Here is a 22935-nt window from a genome sequence, read left to right on the forward strand (position 1 = left end):
TTAATTAGATTAAAAACACTAACTTAAAGATAAACTTTAGGTATTTTAAATAGTTTATTGTAAATCTTGAAGAATAAGTTTTATTAAATAATAATAATAATAATAATAATAATAATAATAATAATAATAATAATAAAAAGAAATGTGGCTCGCCACTCGTGTTAGTTTTTTTTTCTTTTTTAAAATAATAATATAATTATATAAATAGAAATTAACTTTGTTAAATTGCTGAAAGCACCATATAGTTACGTACATGATATAAATTGATCTTTCATGATAATCTAGAAATTTTAAACGGGTCGAGTTTTAGGTTTAAAAATTAACAAATATCACAGGTAGTGTTGTCTTCGATCAAAAGATAGGATAGTCAAAAGAGAGAAGCCAATGGCGTATATGGGGAAATATTGATTAACATCGTCAATATATTTTAGCCTTGAGTGTAATATGTATATACCTTGAACGTTATTCGCGTACATAATGTATGATTAGCGATTATTTTAATATAACGGCGTTTCCATTGTAATATAATCCTTTTGGTTCACAAGATGAAATTTTATTTATCTAGGACTATGTGAATATTTGACTACAAGCAACCAGGGTCAAGGGTCAACTGGTCAATCCTTGGTATATATATTTAGCAGTGGAGGGAAGGAACGTGAAGGAGAAGCATACGCTCACAGATGGCACTTTCAGTAGAAATGAAAGTGTTGATAATTTTCTTATCTATTCTACTTCTTCATGTACCCGCTATGGTTTATGCTAAAGATGATCAATCAGATACGTACTACAAGAATCCCTTATTTATCATGTATTGAATGTTTTTATCATTTCTCAACCTTTTTCTTAGCAGGCTTCATTAGCTTAGATTGTGGAAGTCCGCAAGGGACAAGCTACACAGAAAACGCCACAGGCATAAATTTTGTTTCAGACGATGGCTTCATAGATGTTGGTGTGAGACAAGACATTTTTAACTATTCCGAACGCGTGTTCAACACTCTTAGAAGCTTTCCTGAAAATAAACGTAATTGCTACACTCTCAAACTCCCGAAAGGGAAGAATAATAGGTATTTGATAAGGGCGCAGTTCTATTACGGTGAATCTAGAGGTCAACCCCCACAATTTGATCTTCATATTGGAACAGATTTTTGGGCGACGATTGATATTTCAGACCCAGACACATGTTTCTTCCAAGAGATGATACACCTCGCCTCATCAGATTACATATATGTTTGCCTCGTTAACACAGGTCAGGGAGATCCTTTCATTACATCATTAGAGCTAAGGCTTTTGGATGTTGCCATGTATAAAGATGGATCGCCATCGTCATTAATTCTCTGGGAACGCACTGATTATGGTGCAAGTGAACCTGTCAGGTATGCATTTCAATTTCTTGAGTTATTAGCTATTAGTATATAACTTGTCACAAATAGAGAATCTCAAATCTATTATCCCAAATCAAGAATGAATGCCAAAACAAAGAACTGAAACAAGATCAACAAATACACAACAAACAGCTCCTAGAAACACATAATCAGTTCAGACTAATATAAGACTTTGTTCAGAAAATATATGAACAAGAGATTTAAATCTCTAAAACAAAGATGAACGAGACCAAAACGCTGCCCTCTCATTAAACATTCCAATTGTTAGTCTTTAAACCTTATTAAGTTATTAGTCAGATCCAAATCAGCAACATATTTAGCCCATTAAGCTCGAGTAGGCGATCCTTAAGCCCACGCCCACTTCTTGCACTCGAGCCCAATAAACTCCCATTAACCAACAAGTAGGCCCATATACAAAATACACAAATAAACATATAAGAATTTAAATTCTTTTTTCTTTTTCTGAAACAGGTATGAAGATGACAAGTATGATAGATTATGGTTACCAGAAAAACAGGACCTCTATAGATCAATACAGACTCCTCATACAGTTTCTTTGAAACCTTTTAGTGAAGAACAAGTACCATTAAAGGTCATGAGCACTGCCATTACACCAGTAAACTCTACATAAATACACCATAACTATCAATGGTCTGAAACGACCAGCATTGATTTTATGGTCTACATACACCTTGCTGAAGTTGAAATACTAGAAAGCAATCAGAAGAGAGAATTCAACATATACAATAATGACAGATGGATTGGAACAGTTTCTCCCTCAACTAACATAACCACCATAAAAACTTACGTATCTTCCAATTCGCCAATTGCTACTAGGCTTATACAAAATAGAACCATAAACTCAACCCTCCCTCCAATCTTAAATGCATTAGAGATTTATATTTTGAAGCAGCTGCAGCAATACCAAACAGATGACCAAGATGGTAAATATATACTCTCTACTAGTAGCTAATATGTTCTTTGTTGTAATATTTTACAAGAATTGATGCTATTACCTTTATTGTTAAAATTAGCAACCTCAATCTGGAGTACCAAGTCAGCTTATGGGTTAAAAAAAATAAACTGGCAAGGAGATCCATGTGTTCCAAAGGAATTTGTTTGGGTTGATCTTAACTGTGACTATAGTTCTCCGAGGGCAGCTAGAATCATATCCCTGTATGTATTCCATTTCACAACCACCACTGAATAGTATATTGTTTCATTTTGAAACCATTGAGTACAATAACATGTTTAATGCAGGAACCTCTCTTCTAGGGGACTGGGTGGAGAGATAGCTACTGCCTTGGCTAATCTCACAATGATAGTGTAGAGGTAGGGTACTAAAAAGACCCAAATACCCTTAAATACTACCCGCGGGTCATAGAGAACCCTCTTATAAACCACCCGCGGACACTCTGGTCACCCGCACGTCACGAATGAGGAGGAACGTCCTCATAACACACGCGGAAGCATCCTGGCATCCTCAAAAGTCATCCGCAGGACAAGACATCTGTCAGCCTAAACAACCGGAAGGCAATGCCAGTAGGACAGCTTTCATCACTCAAGTATTCTCTAGAAGAAGGTTTATGATTCTAACTTGGGGAACACATCAAATATTAACCAATGAATAAAAGACACCTGGCCAGGTTGTTATAACAGTGCACATGGCCAGGGTGCAATCCGTCCTATCATTTGGTGACGCGTGTCCAGGTTGTTATACCCATGCACATGAGACGTATAGCTCAACCTATCACAAGAGGACACGTGTCCAGACGGTTATCAGAGATCTTCTAGAAGAGGACAGTTGCCCCAATCATCCTTCCTTCATCCTTTGGCTATCAATACCTTGTCAAATGGTATGAGGTATTCATTCACCCACATATATTCTGACTACACTTAGTCTCTGTACTTCAGTACTTTCTTCATTACGAACGTTACTGATTCTCACGCCGGAGGGTGGTTACAGGAAGACCCCCCCCTCTCGTCCTTCCTGTAACGAGACTCACGGTGTTTCTTTCGCAGATTCCGGTCACTGGACTTTAGGGAGCCTCACTCATATCGTGGTAGTAGTTATTGTATTGTACCCTGTGGACTCATTGGATCCAGGACCCATACCTGGGGAGTGGATCCGTGTTTCTTCATTGGCGCCATCCGTGATTTGTGTTAGAACAGCAATAGTTTTCGTTGGTTTTTTGGTTCGTTTGATATGAGTAAACTTCCTGAAGGGCCGACGGGAACCCCTGCAACTGAGTCACGTGTAACTAACACAGAAGCACCTCTGGGTCTTAGTGTTTTTGCACGCATCACGACTCCAAGTGGTCGTACTCTTGAGCGAGTCACAGCTCCAGGGTCACGGAACATTGGCGTAACACCTAGGGGTTTTACCCTAGAGAACGTCACAGCACCAACCGGTACCACCCCCCAGATATGGGACGGGCCTCGGCACCGGAAGGTTCTAATTTGGGTAATATTAGACGGATTACGGAAGAAACTCGCCGAAAGCGGTCAGTGTTGGATCTAGAAAATGATTCAGGTGACTCTGACGTGGCGAGATCTCATAGACGTAATTCCAGATCCAGAGGAGCCTAGACTCCTGAAGAGTGGCTCCATGTGCAACAAAAAAGTTTGGTGGCTGAATCGAGCGTAGAAAACTTAAGGAGCAACTTCACGCCCGCACTTTGGATTATGAGGAATCCCCTAGGGGATCTCCTTCTCCTCCACCAACAGTGCGAGGAAGTCAAACCCGTTACAGTCAACAGACGGAGCTAGAGTTTGGCGAACTTCCGAGGCTACGTCCTCGTCCTCGCATAAATATGCGGATGCCATCTTATTTAGATGAGTTTGACGGTTACGATTCATCCTACCACCCGGGAGATTACAGTATGTATACCGGAGACAGTAGGATGAGTTCTCAGACAAAAAGCAGCCGTCCGCATGACATAGTCCGCCATACCGAATACCATAGCAATGCGGAACGAGACTTTACTAAACCATACCGCCCCGCAGCCTTCGCTGAAAAATCAAAGTTCATAGCAAGTATTGCCACAGCACCCTTTCCCGTTAATGCTAAGATACCTACATCGGTGGGTAAGTATAATGGTATGACTGATCCAAGTGATCATCTCCAGAACTTTATTGCGGTAGGTGGTGTTAGTGGTTGGACGCTGCCTTATTGGTGTCACATGTTCGCATTGACACTAACAGAGACAGCAAGAGAATGGTTTGAAAAGTTACCTAACGGTGAAATTTCTAGTTGGGACGATCTTGTGAAAAAATTTTCCCAACACTTCAGTCAACAGAAAAAACATACGCGAGACCAATCAGAAATTTTGGATGTTGTCCGCCGCGATAACGAGTACATAGAAGATTTTATCACCAGGTTCAATGACGAAAGTTTGAACATCGGTGGAATCAGTAAAGACATGCTTCGTGGTGCCTTCCGCAAAAACGTCAAATGTGACGATTTAGTCCGCACGCTTACGGGCAGAGATGGAATGCCAAAAGAGTGGGACGACCTGATGACTGCGGCAAAGGTGTATGCTAACACTGAGAAAACATTGAGGAATGGTAACATGAAACAAAAATTTAAAGTTGAGTTTCAGAATCCGAGACCTAATAGACAGGCGAAAGGCCCTATATGGTCAAGGCTTCAGCCAAGTGCGGAAGCGTCAAAACCGTTTGATGCAAGATCCCTCATAGGCAACAAGAACAAAGCGGGACCTGTAAACCGAGGTCCGAACAATTGGACTCCTCTTTCAAAGACTCCCGCTGAAATTCTCACTACAGAGAATATAAACTTTAGAAAGGCACAGCCATTAACAAGAAGATCATTCTTGGATGCTACTAAGCACTGTTCGTATCATGACGACATTGTTCATAATACGAATGAATGTAGAACATTGAAAAATGAAATTGAGACGGCTGTGAAATCTGGAAAGCTCAAACACTTGGTAAAAAATGGAAAACCAGACAATGGAAAACACCTGTTCGGGACATCCAAGGCCTGAGTAAGAAACAAATTAAAGATTTGAATGTTCATATGATACAAGGAGAGTTCCATACATGGAATAATAGAAAAGAACCTGATGATGAAGAGTGGAAGAATGAACCAGTGATCTTCCCTCGAATGAAAGGTGGCCTGAACAATAAGAATCCCCTGATCATCACTGCTCTCTTCGGGCACTATCGTTCTCATTACGTCTTCTTTGACAAGGGTAGCACATCAGATATAATGTATGAACAATGCTTTGATCAGCTTGACGAAGAAGATAAAGAAAGATTGAAACCCATTCACGCTCCAGTATCGGGATTTGGAGGAGAAATAATGCTTCCGCGAGGTGTAATCTCATTCCCAGTTACCCTGAGTGATGGAATTCATTCGAGGACCGAGGAGGTCGAATTTCTGGTTTTGCCAGCAACATCAAGACATGATATTTTCCTTGGACGAGAAGCGATTGGTGATTTCAATGCTCATCCGTCCACAGCACATGGTGCAGTAGGAGTCCCAACTTGTACTGGCATCGCAATAATTCATGTTAACAGGCACTGCTTTGCAACCGAGAGTTCAAAACCTAGCAAGATTCCAAAACAAACTTTGAGAACTGAACCGGAAAAGTGGGTTTTGAACAAAGATTTCCCCGATCAAACTGTAACAATTGGACCTGCTATCTCCGAGATAGTACGAACTTTCTTGAAACAATTATTATAAAAAAATATCGATGTTTTCGCATGGCAACCTGCGGACATGACAGGTGTCCCACGGAACATGGCGGAACACAAACTAAGGGTAAACCCGTTCTTTACGTCAATTGTTCAAAAACAACGCAAGATGGGTCTGGAACAAACGAAAGCAATGAATGAACAAGTCTAGGACCTCTTGCAGGCAGGGATCATTCGTCCAATCCGTTACCAAACTTGGGTCGCCAACCCAGTTATCGTCCCCAAAAGCAATGGGGCATGGCGGATGTGTATCCATTTCAAGGACTTAAATAAAGCATGTCCCAAGGATTGTTATCCTTTACCCGAGATAGACCTCAAGGTTGATGCTGTAGCACCATTCAAATTTAAGTGTTTCCTGGATGCCTACAAAGGCTACCATCAGATCCGCATGGCAGCGAGCGATGAGGACAAAACAACATTTCGCACCGATCAAGGCACCTTTTGTTACAAAATGAAGCCTTTCGGACTGAAAAATGCGGGAGCCACCTATCAACGATTGATGGACATAGCATTCAAGAGTCAAATTGGTCGAAATCTAGAGGTGTATATGGATGATCTCGTAATCAAAAGTGTTGAAGAAGATCAAATGTTGAGAGATATCGAAGAAACATTCGATACTTTGAAGAGTATCAACATGAAGTTGAATCCAGCCAAGTGTCATTTGGAATGGAAGAAGGAAAATTTCTGGGAGTGATTGTCACGGACGAGGGCTTCAAAGCTAATCCAGATAAAGTTCAAGCCATAGCCCGCATGCCTTCCCCGTCCTCCCTCAAGGAGTTTCAGACACTCAATGGGCGTTTGGTTGCTTTGAATCGATTCTAGGCAAACCATGCAGCCAAATCTCACCCATTTATCTCAACACTAAGAAATTGCCTTAAGAAAGCACATTTCAATTGGACTGCGGAAGCAGAACAAGCTTTTTTGGAGGTTAAAAAATGTTTGATGGAGCTGCCCAAGTTAACAGCACCCTGTGCGGGGGGGGGGGGGGGGGCTTTAACGATATACCTATCAGCGTCAGACATTGCCATCGGGGCCGTCCTCCTGACAGATCGAAAGAATATTCAAACACCGATCTACTACGTCAGCAGAACACTATCGGACCAGGAAACAAGATACTCCATGCTTGAAAAACTTGTTTAGGCACTGGTCTATGCTGCCCGACGCCTCCGCAGGTACTTTCAAGGGCACCCCATCAATGTTTTAACCGGATACAAGCTCAAAAATGTTCTCAGTAAGCCCGAATTATCTGGCTGATTGGCCAAATAGGCCATCGAACTAGGTGAACATGCAATAGAATACAAACCTAGGCCAGCAATCAAAGGGCAGGTGTTGGCGGACTTCGTGACAGAAGTTACGCATCACAAAGAAAAAGAATGTTTAATCGAGCAACAACCCCAAGCACCTCCGGAATTGGTACAAATTTGGTCCTTATTCACGGATGGAGCTTCAAGCAATGAGGGATGTGGCGCAGGCCTCAGTCTGGTCAATCCCGAAGGCCATGAGTTTACATATGCCATAAAGCTGGACTTCAAAAGTACCAACAACGAGGCAGAATATGAAGCTTTCTTGGCAAGCTTGCGGATAGCCAAAAAGCTCGGGGTTAAACATTTAGAAGCCCGGGTGGATTCCATGTTGATTGCGGGACAGATAAATGGTACATACGAAGCAAAAAATGATATCATGGCTTCATATGTGTCACAGGCAAAGGATTTGATGCTTCAGTTCTCTTCTTGCAAAGTCATTCATATAAAGAGAAGTGAATACAAATCAGCGGATGCTCTCAGTAAATTAGCCTCAAGGAACTTCAAACATTTCGCCAAGGACATCCGCATTGAAGTATTAGATCGCCCGTCTGTTCCGCAACATCAGGTTTTAGTGATCCAAACAGGAGTAGAATCCTGGATGACACCCATTATGGCATACTTGTCATCTGGAGCACTTTCGGAAGGAAAAGCAGCGGCCCGGAAGATAAAGCACAAAGCCTTGAACTATCAGATTCTTGATGGTGTTTTGTATCAACGTTCTTTCATCGGACCACTACTTCGATGTGTGGATGCCGAGGACGCGAATTACTTAATCAGAGAGGTTCATGAAGGCATTTGTGGTCTTCACGCGGGTCCGCGGATGGTTGTAGCAAAGGTAATGAATGCTGGATATTACTGGCCGGGGATGCATATGGATGTTGTACATGAAATCAGAAAGTGTGATTCATGTCAATGCCATGCTCCTAACACGCTTCGACCAAAAAACGAGTTAGTCCCAGTCACTTCAGCTTGATCGTTCCAGAAATGGGCAGTTGACATAAAGGGACCTTTCCCTGAAGCCCCCGGACGTATCAAGTTCTTGATAGTAGCCATCGACTACTTTACAAAATGAGTGGAGGCCAAACCAGTTGCTTCTATAACAGCAGCGAGTGTTAAAAAATTCTTGTGGGAATTCATCATATGTCGTTTCGGCCTCCCTCTAGAGCTCGTTAGTGACAACGGGACACAATTCACGGACAGTGGGTTGCAAGAATGGTTAAAAGAGTTACACATTTCTCAAATCTTCACCTCTGTAGCCCTCCCGCAAGCGAATGGTCAAGTCGAAAGAACAAATCGGACGATCAAAGAAGGAATCAAAATGAGGCTGGGAGAAAAACGAACGGGATGGGTGGACGAATTGCCCCATGTACTATGGGCCTTCCGCACTCAGAGGAATTCCAGCAATTCCGAAACCCCCTTCAGTTTAACATATGGCACAGAAGCCATGATTCCCGCCGAGATTGGTATCCCATCCGCCAGAGTCCTTATGATTGAAGATAATGATCATGAGCTCCGTATGAACCTCAACCTCCTCGAGGAAAGGAGGGGAATGGCATCGATCCGCGAGCATAATTACAAACGACAGTTGCAAAAGTATTATGACTTGCGGGTTCAAAGATATGAATTCGATGTGGGAGACTATGTCTTCCGCAATAACGAAGCCTCAGGGCAAGAGCCTCCTGGGCAAGTTGGCCTCTACATGGGAAGGACCTTATAGAATCCAGAAAGTTCTGTCTAAAGGTGCCTATAAACTAGAAAGGTTGGATGGGACAGAGGTCCCTAGAACTTGGAATGGGGCCCAACTGAGGAAATGCTACATTTAGTATGTTTATCTTTTGGCCTGCGTGCCTAACTAGAAGTTCACAACATATGTAATTTCATTTCTTGTATTTTGGCTTATGCCTCAGTTATGAAAATTTTCATTTCAGTCATTTGAGACTTGTATCATTAGGTAATCCTTTATTGGCGTACAAAGAAGATCCTACAAAACACTTATATTATAACAAATAAACAAAGTGTAACGGAGGCAAAATTAAGCCTTCTTTATTCATACAAATGGGATTACAACAAAAGGATCAAGTTACAATAGCAAAAAAAAAACTATGGTGCAGCATCACTGTGCCCCGCACCTTCACCTTCCGCATCTTCCGCATATTCGTTATCTCCTTCTTCTTCTTCTTCTTCTTCTTCTTTGTTTTCTTCATCAAGTTCAAGAAGAATCTTTAATTGCGGAATGCTATCCTCCTTGTCCACAAGCGCGGATATATGTTCCGTCAAAGAAAATTTCAAAGAATCAAAGTCCTTCGATTTCTGTTTAAGGATAGCAACAGTATCCTTGCCAGCTAGGACATACTCCTCAGGAAGCTTGGAGGTTGAACCAAACTGATAGCCTTCTTGGAAACCCAGTTGGCGACCAGCCTGCTTCGAAGCTTTAAGGAGGATAGCAACACAATTCCCAAGTTCATCACTAGCCCGAACATCGGCAATGACCTGATAGAACAGTTACACATAAGTAACTCTAAAAATACATGGAACATTTATGACGAGAATAAGGCACATACCTTGGGAATAGCTTCCGTCAATAGCCATTTTTGGTCCGCCTTGGCCCGGACAAGCTCCATTTTGTGTTGAGCACATTCCAACGATTGATTTCGGCTCTTGGTGTTAACGTCAAATAAACGCTTGTCCTTGGCTGCTGATTCAGCCTGAAGAGCCTCCATTAATCTGGCTTGTTCTTCCAACTGTTTTGGTAGAACAGCCTTGGCTTCCTCAGCAGCGGACCGAGCAGCTTTTTCCGCCTCCAGGGCCTGGCTGGCCTCCCTAGCTTCGTTTATAGCTTTAAGAGCTTCTTGTTTAGCATCAGAAGTAGAGACCGCCAGCTCATCCCATTGTTCATTCATCGCCAACCAATCTCTGGTTATCTCATGAGTAGTGGACATAGTATTCAACAAATAATAAGAATGACAGTTTAGTAATTCTTGGCGAATACTAAGGCGACGTCTCTCCTTTTCACCATGAGGAAGACACTCCCCCAGAAATTCAAAACATGTGTCCACGTCACGGAATGTTGAATCCGACGCAAGGACCAGTTAGGATGGTGCGGGGTGGGATCTTCCTCCCCAGGAGAGGGAGAAGTCGGGGAAGCATATGGAAATGTGCTCACGCCCCCTTGATCCCTGAAGCAGTAACATTATGAGAGGGTGACACCGTAGTATGTTTAGTTGTGTCAACCCCCCCCCCTTCTTCTTCAGTGGGGAATCGTCCGCCACAACTACTGGATTTTCAACAGTGTTAGGAGACGGTGGTGGCGGACGAATAGGTGAATCCTTCAAACCAGAAATACCCTCAGAAAGGTTATCCAGGTTCACTGAAAAGTGTTAACAATGGGTTAGAAATTCTCCAACTCAAAATAAATAAAGAGTAGAGACAAAATTTACATACCTAGAGAAGGGTCCTCCGCATCAAGTTGTTCTAAACGGGATTCCAAGGCGGAAGAAGTTGTTTTCTTGGATTTGTTCTTCTTTGAGGCAATCTTCACAGGATTAACCTTGCGCTTACCCGCTTCCTTGGAAACACCCACGTCAACAACCGGACGTTTACCCTCAGCAGCAGCTCATCAGGTTCTGGACCCTCAACTTCCGCAGTAACATCAACGTTATCATGGCCTGTTTCCTGATTAGTTGTGGCTCATTGACGGGTAAGACCTGCAGTTGAGCTCACAGCTTTATTAGCATCAGTTGAATAAACTTCTTCGCAAAATGATGACTCCTCGCTAGATGAGAAGAGCACAATCATTCCGCTAGAAGTAAGAGCAGTCACAGGTTTGGGTTTCAAAACGCCCTCACCTTTCTGGATGCAATCTTCAACATACTTCTCACCTTGGGCATACATTGGTTCAGAGACCAATGGCTCTGGACGAAGAGCAGTAGGGAACAAAAAGTTGTCGCTCGTCCGATCCAGAAAGGAACCATCTTTTGGATCAATTGGACGTCTCACCATCATGCCCCCTTCCTTGTCCAACAAGGTACTGAAGGCAGAACCTTCACCTACACAAATTTGTAAATTCAGAAATTATTCATATTAAGAAAGAGACGGAGGCCATAAACAAACTCACTCTTATCAGTTTTCTCATAATATGGCTCCAATGTGGGGAATGGCCACAATCGGCTCATCTTTTCACTCACCATTACGCCCTCGTGAATAGGACGCATGGGAGAAGGAGTAGACATCAGGGTCTTAAACCATGAAAGACCTTCATGAGCGACCGCAGGAACAACAGGCGGAGGAGTGTCCGCCTTGCGTTTAGTCATCCGGAAAGGGATAACGTCCTCCCAGATCCAGAAAAACTTTGGCTTCCAGCCATGAAGGCTACGGAGCCACTCCATGCCTATGATCCTCTTCTCGATGGTTGCAAAACTGTACCACCCATCGCGAAAGGTCATTTTGTAAAAAAAACGGCAAACATGCCAACGGTGGGTTCAAGGTTGTGAGTTTGGCAACAGAATTCGAAGTGTCGAACCCTCAACATCCCGAAGGGATGGATCTGTGAAAGATGAATTCCGTAAGACGTCAAGATCGATTGGACAAACATAGTAACTGGAATCCGGAAGTTCCCTGTTGTGAAATGGTCTACGTATACAGCCATTTTATTCGGAGGAGGGCTTGTGGCAATAGAACCACTAGCAGGACATTCCGGCTCCCACTCCGTCGCCAATCTGTACACGTTGACGACGTCATTATAATCTTCTTCCTTAAGGCAGACGGTAACTTCACCGATAGAAGGGGTACTCTTTTTCTCTTTAGCCATTTCTATATCAGAAAGGTTAAAAGAAATCTCAGAAAGACGAAGAAATTTTGGAGAAGGTTGAAAGGCCTCAAGTGTTTGAAGAAATATGAAAGTGATAAAGTTTAAATGGAAACCACAAGGGTTGTATTTATACCCATCGCAATTAATGCGATTCATAAATTGCCAGAAGAGAGAGAAACCGCGGACCGCCAGATGACAGACACGTCAGGCGGGAAATTCAAGATGAGGAAAACATGTTGTCAAAGGCGTCATGAACGTCTTATCAGTTGTCCTCAATAAGTTTCTCTCTCTGCCACGTCATCATAGTTATCCAAACTTTCAAATACTTCAAAAAGTCGAAGATTTCAGAAATATCTTCTCAAGAGATATAAAATATCAAAAACATTTCCTAAAGATATTTTCATCAAAAGAATTGAATATCCACAAAAGACAAAAGAAACCTTCCTCATTAATTATCCAAAAAGTAATTACAAGAAGGAAAAGAAAAATTTACAAAATACAAAACATCTAAGCTTATCCTAAGGATTTGAAGCCGATGGGCCTTCCGGAGCCTTCAACGACGTGTCTTCGGAAGAGTCATCCTCAGAGTCTTCCCCAAGATAAGTCTTCAAAAGTTGTACGCCATCATATGCGGAAGCAAATTCTGGAAGCACATCTTGTAAGGGAAAGACTAAAGTGTCATGTTCCTTAACCCGGTTGACACGATCTTGTTTGACGTTTACGCCATAGAGCGGATGATCTTTGAATGTGCGGTTACTCTGGGCGTACTTCATCCCTTCATGAAAGCCCACAACACACCCAAGTGAGGAAGAAGCAGCCATCGCATTGGCAAAGCTGTCATTCAGCTCCTAACCTCCTTTGATATGGCGGACAACCTATTAAGACGAAAACATAAGTTCCCAGTATCAAATAGTGAAAGTATAATAACAAGTAATAAAGATTAACTTACAGCATCAATGCCTCGAGTAAGGAACCATTGGCGGTCCTGTTCCGCACGATCCACCCGCGCTCGGAACTCCTTAGCTTCCGCAGTAGCTTCCTCATGGGCTTGAAGGAGAGAATCATAAGCAGTCTGAATTTCAGCAGCACTCTGATCCTTAAGTCTGGCCCGCTCCTTCTGCAACTTTAGCTCTGCTTCAAGGTCATGAATCCGTACGCCTTAAAGGGCCACTTGATTCTCTAATGAAGAATTAGCTTCTTGAGCACGAGCCAATTCATCTCTTTCCCTCTGAGTTTTAGCTCGAGCAGCCTCAAGAAGGGAATTTTGCTTTTCACAAGATTCTTTCCATCGACGCGCCGCATCAGCATTACGATCTTGCTCGGCCTTCAGGGCGATTTCCGCATCAGATTGTTTCCATTTGGCGGTTTGGGCAGCAAGGCGATGCTCCTCAGCCTCCTTCTTCGCAACCTCAGTTGCCCGAAGAGCTTCCCCCACTTTCCCACTTAAAGTACGCCATTCACTTAAGACTTCCTGGCTACCAGCCAAAGCATTAGCCAGATGATAAGCCACATTTGTGTGAAGATCATGGCGGGAAAGGTCACGTTGATATGCCATCTCATCGGGTGGTGTACAATGTTCAATGAAATCCATACAAGTCCTAGCTTGGGAAAACCGGGAACCGTTAGTAATACCCCATGGAGGAACAAATAGCTCATGTTAGTCTCCCAAGCCTGTATCACCGTAATAACGGGAACCCAAAGGTTTAAGGCGAGCTGGGGTTGAAAAAGGTTGTTGTGGAGGAGGAGACTCCACATTTCTAACATTTTCTTTGTTAACAGCAGGACTGTCCTGCTGACAACCAGTACCACCCCCAGCCTGAAACAGATAGTCGAAGCGAGTATCAGTTTCAGACTGGATATTAGCTTCCTCCATTGAAATATCAGCTGGTGGAGTTGGCACCCTATCTCCCGCAACAGTTTCAGTTGAAGGCTCTACATTAGGGCCACTCGGCGGAGTAGTCAACTCAGTCTCAGCATCTTCCTTGGTAGAAGGGGGTGGTGGTTTTTCAGTTTGGGGAGTTGGTGTAGATAGCCTCTCCGAAATATCCTCACTAAAGATCAACGGATCTACATAACAAAGTTGTACTTAGCTAAAACACTCATAAAAAAAAGATTACAGTGTAACAACAAAGTTATACGTACCTTCAACAGTGTCAATGCGGTCAGCAAGGCTGTATTGCGGCTTCTTGGGACAATGCATTTTCCGTTTTTTCTTCGATGGCCCCGCCTCAGTATCCGCAGCCTTCACATTTGGGCGATCCGTCTGAGAAGCTACAAAAGCTCTATTTCTCTCCAATTCTGCTAACAAAGACGAGACAGAGGAAAATTCAGAAGCACCCTCATCAGAGTTTTTTTCCTCTTCCGAAGCGGAAAACTGAGAAACATCTCCATCATCATCACTTGATGATAAGATGGCAACCTCTCCGTCGGAAGTAACGGCAGTAAGAGGAGGAGGGTTTAGAACATACGCACATGTTTCAAAGGTGGCGTTGGAAATTACAGGTTCAGCACGAACCTTCTTAGGAAACAAAAATTGAGACTTAGTCTTGTCAAGTATGGGTTGGTTCCCAGCCTCGCGGATACTGTTGCGGACACAACCCCTGTCTCCAAAAAGAACATTGAACATGGAGCTTCGACCTGAAAAGATAGAAACTTAATCATCAGAATATTCAAAAAAGAGAAGAGACAGTACAAAGAAACTTACGTTCATGCAGATCTGCAAAAATGGGTTCCATAAACTCCGTTGGCCACAACCGGCTCATGCCCGCCCACACCAAAGCTTCTTCCGGTAAAGCACGCATAGGTGAGGGCTCCATGGTAAGTACACGATACCATTCACGACCCTCATGAGTGGCCGTGACAACTTCCGGAAGAGCAGCATTCACTGGACGGCGAACCATGGCAAGAGGCACCATATCCTCAGATATCCAGAAAAACTTGTTATGCCAGTCGACGGACAACTTTTCAACTTCATACCCAAGGCTTCGATCAGAAAACCCTTGACATGTATACCAACCATTACGGATAGTAAGACGGTAAAACACTGGAAATCGATCTATGTGGGGAACCATATCACGTGCTATACATACAAATTCATAATGACGAATTCGCATCATAGCACGCGGGTGTAGTTGAGATAAATGAATTCCATAAGCGGTCAGAATTATCTCTAAAAATTTTGTTATAGGAAGACGAAAATTCCCGTGAACAAAATAATCGGCATACAAAGCCATTTTCCCAGGCGGTGGAAAACTGGCTATAGATCCAATGGAAGGAAACTCTGGTTCCCACTCAGGTGGAATACCATACACTTCCAGCAATTTTTCATACTCTGAATAGTCCCATGCAATTTCTATCTCATCAACTTCAGTCTGTGCGTTTGACATTATAATGGATTGAAAGGAAGATATATGGAAAGTTAAGAAAGAATTAAAAAGATAATCAGACGAAAAGAGTGATAAAACTTCAAAAAAAAGAAGCCTCTCCCTATTTATACTCATCGCAATTAATGCGATGAGACATGAACAGTAGAAAGAGAAAAACATTACCCAACCAGTGACTGACACGTCACGCGGGAAATTCGAAAAAGAGAAAAAACTGCACAATCGGGTACAGTGACAGCCGTCAAAAACGTTCCATCATCTGTTCACGCGCCTGCGAGTGATTAACTTGTCCTTTTTTCATGATTATCCATACAACAGAAGATATTTTTTACCTAACCTCCGAACAACAAAAATCCCCAACATACATTAAGTCCAGAATTCCACCCGCACAAAGACTTCACGCGGAAGAAACATTGGACTGGGGGGACTTGTAGAGGTAGGGTACCAAAAAGACCCAAATACCCTTAAATACTACCCGTTGGTCATAGAGAACCCTCTTATAAACCACCCGCGGGACACTCGGGTCACCCGCACGTCACGAATGAGGAGGAACGTCCTCATAACACACGCGGAAGCATCCTGGCATCCTAAAAATTCATCCGCAGGACAAGACATCTGTCAGCCTAAACAACCGAAAGGCAATGCCAGTAGGACAGCTGTCATCACTCAAGTATTCTCTAGAAGAAGGTTTACGATTCTAACTTGGGGAACACATAACATATTAACCAATGAATAAAGGACACCTGGCCAGGTTGTTATAACTGTGCACATGGCCAGGGTGCAATCCGTCCTATCATTTGGTGACGCGTGTCCAGGTTGTTATACCTATGCACATGAGACGTATAGCTCAACCTATCACAAGAGGACACATGTCCAGACGGTTATCAGAGATCTTCTAGAAGAGGACAGCTGCCCCAATCATCTTTCCTTCATCCTTCAGCTATAAATACCTTGTCAAATGGTATGAGGTATTCATTCACCCACATCTCTGTACTTCAGCACTTTCTTCATTACGAACGTTACTGATTCTCACGCCGGAGGGTGGTTACAGGAAGACCCCCCCCCCCTCTCGCCCTTCCTATAACGAGACTCACGGTGTTTGTTTCGCAGGTTCCGGTCACTGGACTTTAGGGAGCCTCACTCATATCGTGGTAGTAGTTATTGTATTGTACCCTGTGGACTCATTGGATCCAGGACCCATACCTGGGGACTGGATCCGTGTTTCTTCAGATAGAATCATTGTAACTTCTTTCATATATATACTTGGAGTATTTAACGTATTAAACTCACTTGTACAATCTGCTTATTTCTCTTTGTTTCTTTTTAAGGGACTTGTCCAACAATAACTTGACAGGAAATGTGCCGAACTTTCTTGCTCGACTCGCCAACTTGAGGATTCTGTAAGCCACCCGGTTGTCGGTAGGATCAAAAATATTATTTACATGATGCATAACAATCTTATATGGTCTTCCTTGTAGCAACTTAACAGGAAACAACTTCACGCGACCACTTCCAGCAGTTGTTATAGCAAAATCAAACAAAGGGTTGATATGGTTGAGGTTTGATTTGTTTACTTTAGAACATAAAGCAAATCAAATCAATATTCACCTAATTTGTTCTGAAGTTTTTTTTCTTTTTTTTGGATAATCAGTATTGAAGAAAGCAGCTGTGAAGATAAAGCCCATAAAAGTTCTTGGATGCACATAATGGTTGTTACTTTAGCACAAATTACTGGATGCATCGTGGTATTGTCCATCGTCGTATTCATAGTTAAAAAACAGGAAAGAAAAGGTTTGCAGTATTCTTAAACTTGTAAACATATCATCCAATAGATTAATATGTCTTCAATTCATATCGTAAACGGAGAATCAGTTGTTAAATTTAAATAAGTGAATGCAGCTTTGATAAAAACGGAGGAGGTTTTGACACCCACAAAACAACAGTTTACATATTCTGAGTTGGTTGGTATTACAAACAACTTCCAGAATGAAATTGGAAGAGGAGGATTTGGAAGGGTGTTCCATGGATATGTTGGAGAGAACCAAGTTGCTGTGAAGATGCTTTCCGGATCATCAACGCAAGGTTACAAGGAATTTCAAGATGAGGTAATTAACTGAGAAAACTATCTTTTAGGATAGTGCAATTTCAGTTAGCTAATTCTTTCGCAACATGGAAGGCTAAGAAATTTCCTTCAACAGGTCAAGTTTCTCATGAAAAATCATCATACAAACATTACTTCACTTGTTGGGTACTGCGATGACAACAACCACAAGGGAATCATATATGAATTCATGGCTAATGGGAGCTTAGGAAAGCATCTATTTGGTAATAGGATGTAGTTACTGTGCCTTCCATAATTAAGTACATATTTATCTGTGTAAAACCATTACATGGGGCAGATTGCTTTACATTTCATTTGATTGATCAGATGGAAGTGCAACTGTCTTGAGCTGGGAAAAAAGGTTACAAATTGGATGTGATGCAGCAGAAGGTTAGTAATTAGGCTACTTAATACAGGCTAGTTTGTACTATTGGGTTTTGAAGCATCAATTGCTATAACAAATTTAGCATGCGTGAATCTATGTTATAGGGCTAGCGTACCTACATCATGGCTGTCGACCACCAATAGTCCATAGAGACGTGAAGCCTTCGAACGTATTGTTAAATGAATGCTTCCACGCAAAACTGGCTGATTTTGGGCTGTCTAGAGCTTTTGCTACTGAAGATGCCACTCATATAACATCATTAAAAGTAGCTGGTACTCTTGGGTACCTTGATCCTGAGTGAGTTTTTCTCGTCACTGTTTTCACAATCACAGTTAATTGAAAGAGAAAATTAGTAATAGGAGCTTATAACTTATGGTTGATATATAAAATGCAGGTATCACACAACTGGCAGGTTGACAGAGAAAAGTGATGTGTATAGCTTTGGGGTACTACTCCTAGAGTTGATTACAAGCCGAAGAGTAATATCAGAGGACGTTAACATAGTTCAATGGGTTAAGTCACAAGTTAAAGTAGGAAATGTTGAAACTATAATTGATTCTAGATTAAATGGGCGTTTTGACGTCAATACTGCTGGGAAGGTAGTAGAAACTGCATTTGCTTGTGTTTCCCCTAAATCCAAAAAAAGGCCAACCATGAACGATGTGGTGATGGATCTGAAGCACTGTTTGCAAGCAGAAAAAACACGTCAAAGTGAATCCATGTCCTCACTTTGAAACTATGAGCAATCTGATCCTGATAATGAAGTTGATGAGTTTATTAATCAGCCCACCACAAATGTTAAGCCTAAGTTGTTACAAGTTTATTCTAGTAGGGGCAAAGGAAGAAAATTTTAAAAGTGGCTACAGGGACTAAATTGTAATTTGAAAATAGTATAAGTATTAAAGAATAAGGCTTGTAAAGGTATGATTGAGCTTGTTAGTTTGTTAATGCTTGCATTTGTGCATGGACAGAGGGCATGTAGAAGTACATTTTCTACTTCTTTCTTATTTTATTCTCTATGTTCAGTTAATTGCATCCAAAACTTATCAATTCCTATCATTGGTTCGATATGCTGGATAATTATTTTCTCATTTGTAAAAGTTTTAAGTGACTCCGACCAAAAGTTGGTTGCTTTTCAAGTTCAAAGTACTACGTACCATGTGTCACTCTCACCTTTCATAAGTGTGGTGGGAGTGGTCATCCCAGTACCCCACTTCGCCCTAAAAGCTCTCTCTCCTTCATGTTATCGCCACGTCAACACCTATAACATAGAATGAACTGTGGTTTCGTCCCTATGGTTTAATTTCGTGTCTAGGGTTGGTTAGTGTTCAACATAAAATGGATTCTTAGATCACCAACAACCACATGCTTTGAATCTTTGATCAATGATTCTCCAAATTATTGTTCATCAAAATGGTTAAAACTGGACACCCAATTCGTAAAGTTAACATCTTTTTGATCAAAAATCAAATGGGTATAATCTAGATCCACAACCATCACATCACACCCAGATACGAGAAACATGCAACATGTTCGGCGATGTTACCAGCAAACTTCAATCTGGCATTGAGTATTGTAAATCCCAACCGAATCCTCTCGGAATTTGCTCCTCAAACTGCTCCATGAATATGAATGGTATGATATCTAACAGTGGTTAGGCTGAGAAAGATGGGGTTGGCGGTGGTTGGATTTAGGTTGAACACAGGGGTGGGTAGTTAATCGGAACAGGTGGAATTTTGAGGTGTAACAGGAGAGAGTTGTTAGTATTTTTAGTGGAATTGAGTTGACTGGTAGACCAATGTAAATCATAATAAATATTAATCAAGTTAGGGATGTGTGGAGTGAAAGCATGCTTGCTTTAGTTTGTAATGATGTTAAGGATTCGCCCATGATGAAATGGTCGGTGGCAGCACTTCGGTTAGCATGTCCTAAGGGTGGTAGCCCCTAACGGGGTTCAAGGGGCAAACTATCCATTAGAAAATGAATTTTATAATTACATCACACATAATTATAAGTTTTAATAGGGTGGTAATATTAATGAAATTCAAAATTCAAAATATAACTTCATAAGACAGTTATCTTGTAACCCTAACTGCTTTGGAGATAAACAATCATTTGTTTCAATTTTGGTCATACGCTTTTCTTCTGTTCACATCTCTCACGCAATTCATACTAGTTCTTGATTTCAATTCAGAGTTTTATTGGATTAGAGTTTTTGAGGAACCACCAGATAACTTTTAATTTGAAAGTTATCACACGACGATTTGAAAATCCAAGTTAAAGTTCCCAAAATTTACAACAAGATGGTAGTAGTTTGACGTAATTTAATTGTAAAAGAGGAACCATAACTGATCGTCATAGTAGCAAGATTGGTGGTGATGGGTGGCTCCACTCTCTACTGGTGGCTGGAGTTGATGAGTAATGAAGGTCGTGAGAAAGATAATTGTTAGGATTGGTGAAGGCCTTTGGGCCGGGTTTGTTGGTTGACAATTAGAAGACAAAAGGGGGTTGCCCATTTAATTATGGAGGATGGCCCATTTGACGTTTTCTTGGTCCCTAAGTCATTTAACCTAATTTTTCTCTATATATATCATGGTCATGTATTGTAATCTTTGTACTGTGCTTAATAAAAATACCCTAGTTGCAGCCCGTGGATGTAGGTCGCCTTGACCGAACCACGTAAAATCTCGTGTCTCTTATTTATTTCTTTCGTTTGTGCGTGTATGTTTGTGTTTCCACTGCGTAAAGACTCTATTTAATACCTAACAAGTGGCATCAGAGCAGGAGGTTCGTCAAATACACGGGTGCACTGAGATGAGGTATTATTATTATTTCAGTTTATCACTGTGAACGTAAGACTCTAGCAAAAATTTGGTTTGGTTGGCACGACTCTTGAGGGGAGTCCACTCCTTTATTCTTGGTTATTTAATTGCTTGGTATATTGATAATGAAACAGAATCCATGAAATTGGGAAGTCAATTGTATTTGTTTTTTTATTCTTGGGTCACACAAATCAAAAGAAGAACAGAAGCTGTCTATTTTGTGTCCAGTGCTTTAGGGTTTTTTCTTTAACAAGTTGTGAAGTCTGCCGCTACCAGTTATTAAACGTCTTGCAACCATATTAAATGTCTTCTGTTGTGCGACTGTTAATCAAAGAAAGAAGTAGTGTCGACTGCTTCTTGTTACCAGACTATAATCGAAGGTTGCGTGTTCAAGATTCGGTTTGTTGTGCGGGTTTGTTTTGATTGTGTGGTTCAGGTATTTGTTGACAGGAATTTCGGGGTGCAAGAAAGGTTTCGGGTTTTGGGTTATAGTTTTGTTTATTGGTTTTTTCTCTGTTTTCTCGTTTGCAATGTCTGAAGACGGGAAGGTTCGAATCGACAAGTTTGACGGGACTGATTTTGCATGGTGGAAGATGCAAATAGAGGCGCTACTTGGGGAAAATGATTTGGATATGGTATTGGAGGAAAAGCCGGATAAAATAGATAAAGCCGAAGAAGCATTTTGGAACTCAAAGGACAAGAAGGCTAGAGGTAAAATTACATTGGCTTTGACGAGGAGCGTTGCATTTAATATTATGAAAGAAACCACGGCTCGTGGTATGATGACGGCTCTGTCAAATATGTATGAAAAACCGTCTGCAGCCAATAAGGTGTTCTTGATGAGGGAATTGTCTATGACAAGGATGCACGAGGGAAGTTCAGTTGCTGGTCACATTAATGATTTCATCTCAATTATGTCCAGGTTAGCTTCTGTGGGCATGAAATTGGATAATGAGACTCAAGATGTTATATTGTTATCTTCATTGCCTGAGAGTTGGTCTGGAACTGTAACGGCCATTATTAGTTCTGCTGGGGCCGATGGTTTGACATTTTAGGGGGTTTGGGTGAAGACGTTCGCCGGAAAAGCACGAGTGACGGATCATCTTCTGGTATGTTTTATGTTGGCAGGGGAAGAGAAAATAACAGGAGCAGTGGGAGTCGGGGGAGGAGTTCGTCTAGAACTCGGAAGAATGTGAAGTGCTGGAGGTGTAATGAAGTTGGACATGTTAAGAGTGATTGTCCAAACAAATTACAGGGAAAGGTTGTTGAGGTGAACACTGCTGAACAGGTTAATGAAGGCGTCGTGATGACAAGGCATTATTTTGCAGTGTGGATAGCATGGTGGAATCTTGGGTCATGGATTCTGGTTCTTCATTTCACGCTACACACAGCGGGGAGACGATGGTGAATCTAAAGGTTGGTAACTTTGGGAAGGTACGTATTGCTAATGGTGATGTTCTTAATGTTACGGGCATGCGGGATTTTAATTTGGTAACTCCATTGGGAACCGTTTGGAATTTGAATAATGTTAGGGTTATTCCATCGTTAAAGAGAAGGCTTATCTCTGTTAGTCAACTGGATGAACTAGGCATGGAAGTAAAGTTTGGTGGAGGTAAATGGAAGGTAACTAAAGGTAGTCTGGTTTCTTGCTCGTGGAAACAGGTATGGTTCATTATACATGGTACAAGTGCCTACTGAAGGAAGTATGACTGTCCCTCAAAACAAAGTCTGGTTCGCTGAGTCGAAGGGGCAAAATAAGGTTCAATTTTCAAGAGTGGAGCCTGGTGCCAAGCTGATTCAAGCTGAGCGGGGTCGTAGGTCTAAAACAGGTAAGGGGTTTGGTGACAGTGGCAGCGCGGGTTGTGTTCCGGGAATAGTTACAAAACAACGTTGGGTTTTGAAGACCGTTATTCCGATTGATAAAATCTCTCCTGGGGAACTCTTGCTAAAAGAGGAGAGCGGTAGTGGTTCTCGGGTTATCTCTGGAACTGATGGATCGTGCGTATCAGTTGAGATAGAGGACGGGCCAGTT

General features: G+C 41.9%; 1 protein-coding gene and 1 pseudogene across 2 annotated transcripts; both read left to right on the plus strand.

Annotated features, from left to right (window-relative positions):
• The first annotated feature begins 680 nt into the window (after positions 1-680).
• Positions 681-2013, plus strand: LOC143594776 (putative LRR receptor-like serine/threonine-protein kinase At1g05700). The gene is made up of 3 exons (XM_077074010.1): positions 681-781; positions 861-1373; positions 1854-2013. The coding sequence occupies exons 1-3, from the start codon at positions 681-683 to the stop codon at positions 2011-2013; spliced, it is 774 nt and encodes a 257-aa protein (XP_076930125.1).
• On the plus strand, positions 2011-20520 carry LOC143594777 (putative leucine-rich repeat receptor-like protein kinase At2g19210; annotated as a pseudogene). Its single transcript, XR_013146399.1, has 11 exons — positions 2011-2326; positions 2417-2558; positions 2643-2714; positions 16924-16995; positions 17074-17154; positions 17247-17386; positions 17495-17700; positions 17794-17920; positions 18024-18086; positions 18186-18378; positions 18476-20520. The product of XR_013146399.1 is annotated as a putative leucine-rich repeat receptor-like protein kinase At2g19210 (transcript).
• The last annotated feature ends 2415 nt before the right edge of the window (positions 20521-22935 follow it).

The sequence above is a fragment of the Bidens hawaiensis genome, unplaced genomic scaffold (assembly GCF_021521415.1).
Source record: "Bidens hawaiensis isolate Kalapana, Puna unplaced genomic scaffold, B.hawaiensis_p1.1 tig00044205_1, whole genome shotgun sequence".
NCBI lineage: Eukaryota > Viridiplantae > Streptophyta > Magnoliopsida > Asterales > Asteraceae > Bidens > Bidens hawaiensis.

What these genes read in the sequence shown, in the direction of transcription:
- LOC143594776 (XM_077074010.1), top strand. Translation starts at nt 681, where the DNA reads ATGGCACTTTCAGTAGAAATGAAAGTGTTGATAATTTTCTTATCTATT. An exon ending in AAAGATGATCAATCAGATAC is followed by an intron (nt 782 to 860) that starts GTACTACAAGAA and finishes AGGCTTCATTAG; the next exon opens with CTTAGATTGTGGAAGTCCGC. An exon ending in GGTGCAAGTGAACCTGTCAG is followed by an intron (nt 1,374 to 1,853) that starts GTATGCATTTCA and finishes TTTCTGAAACAG; the next exon opens with GTATGAAGATGACAAGTATG.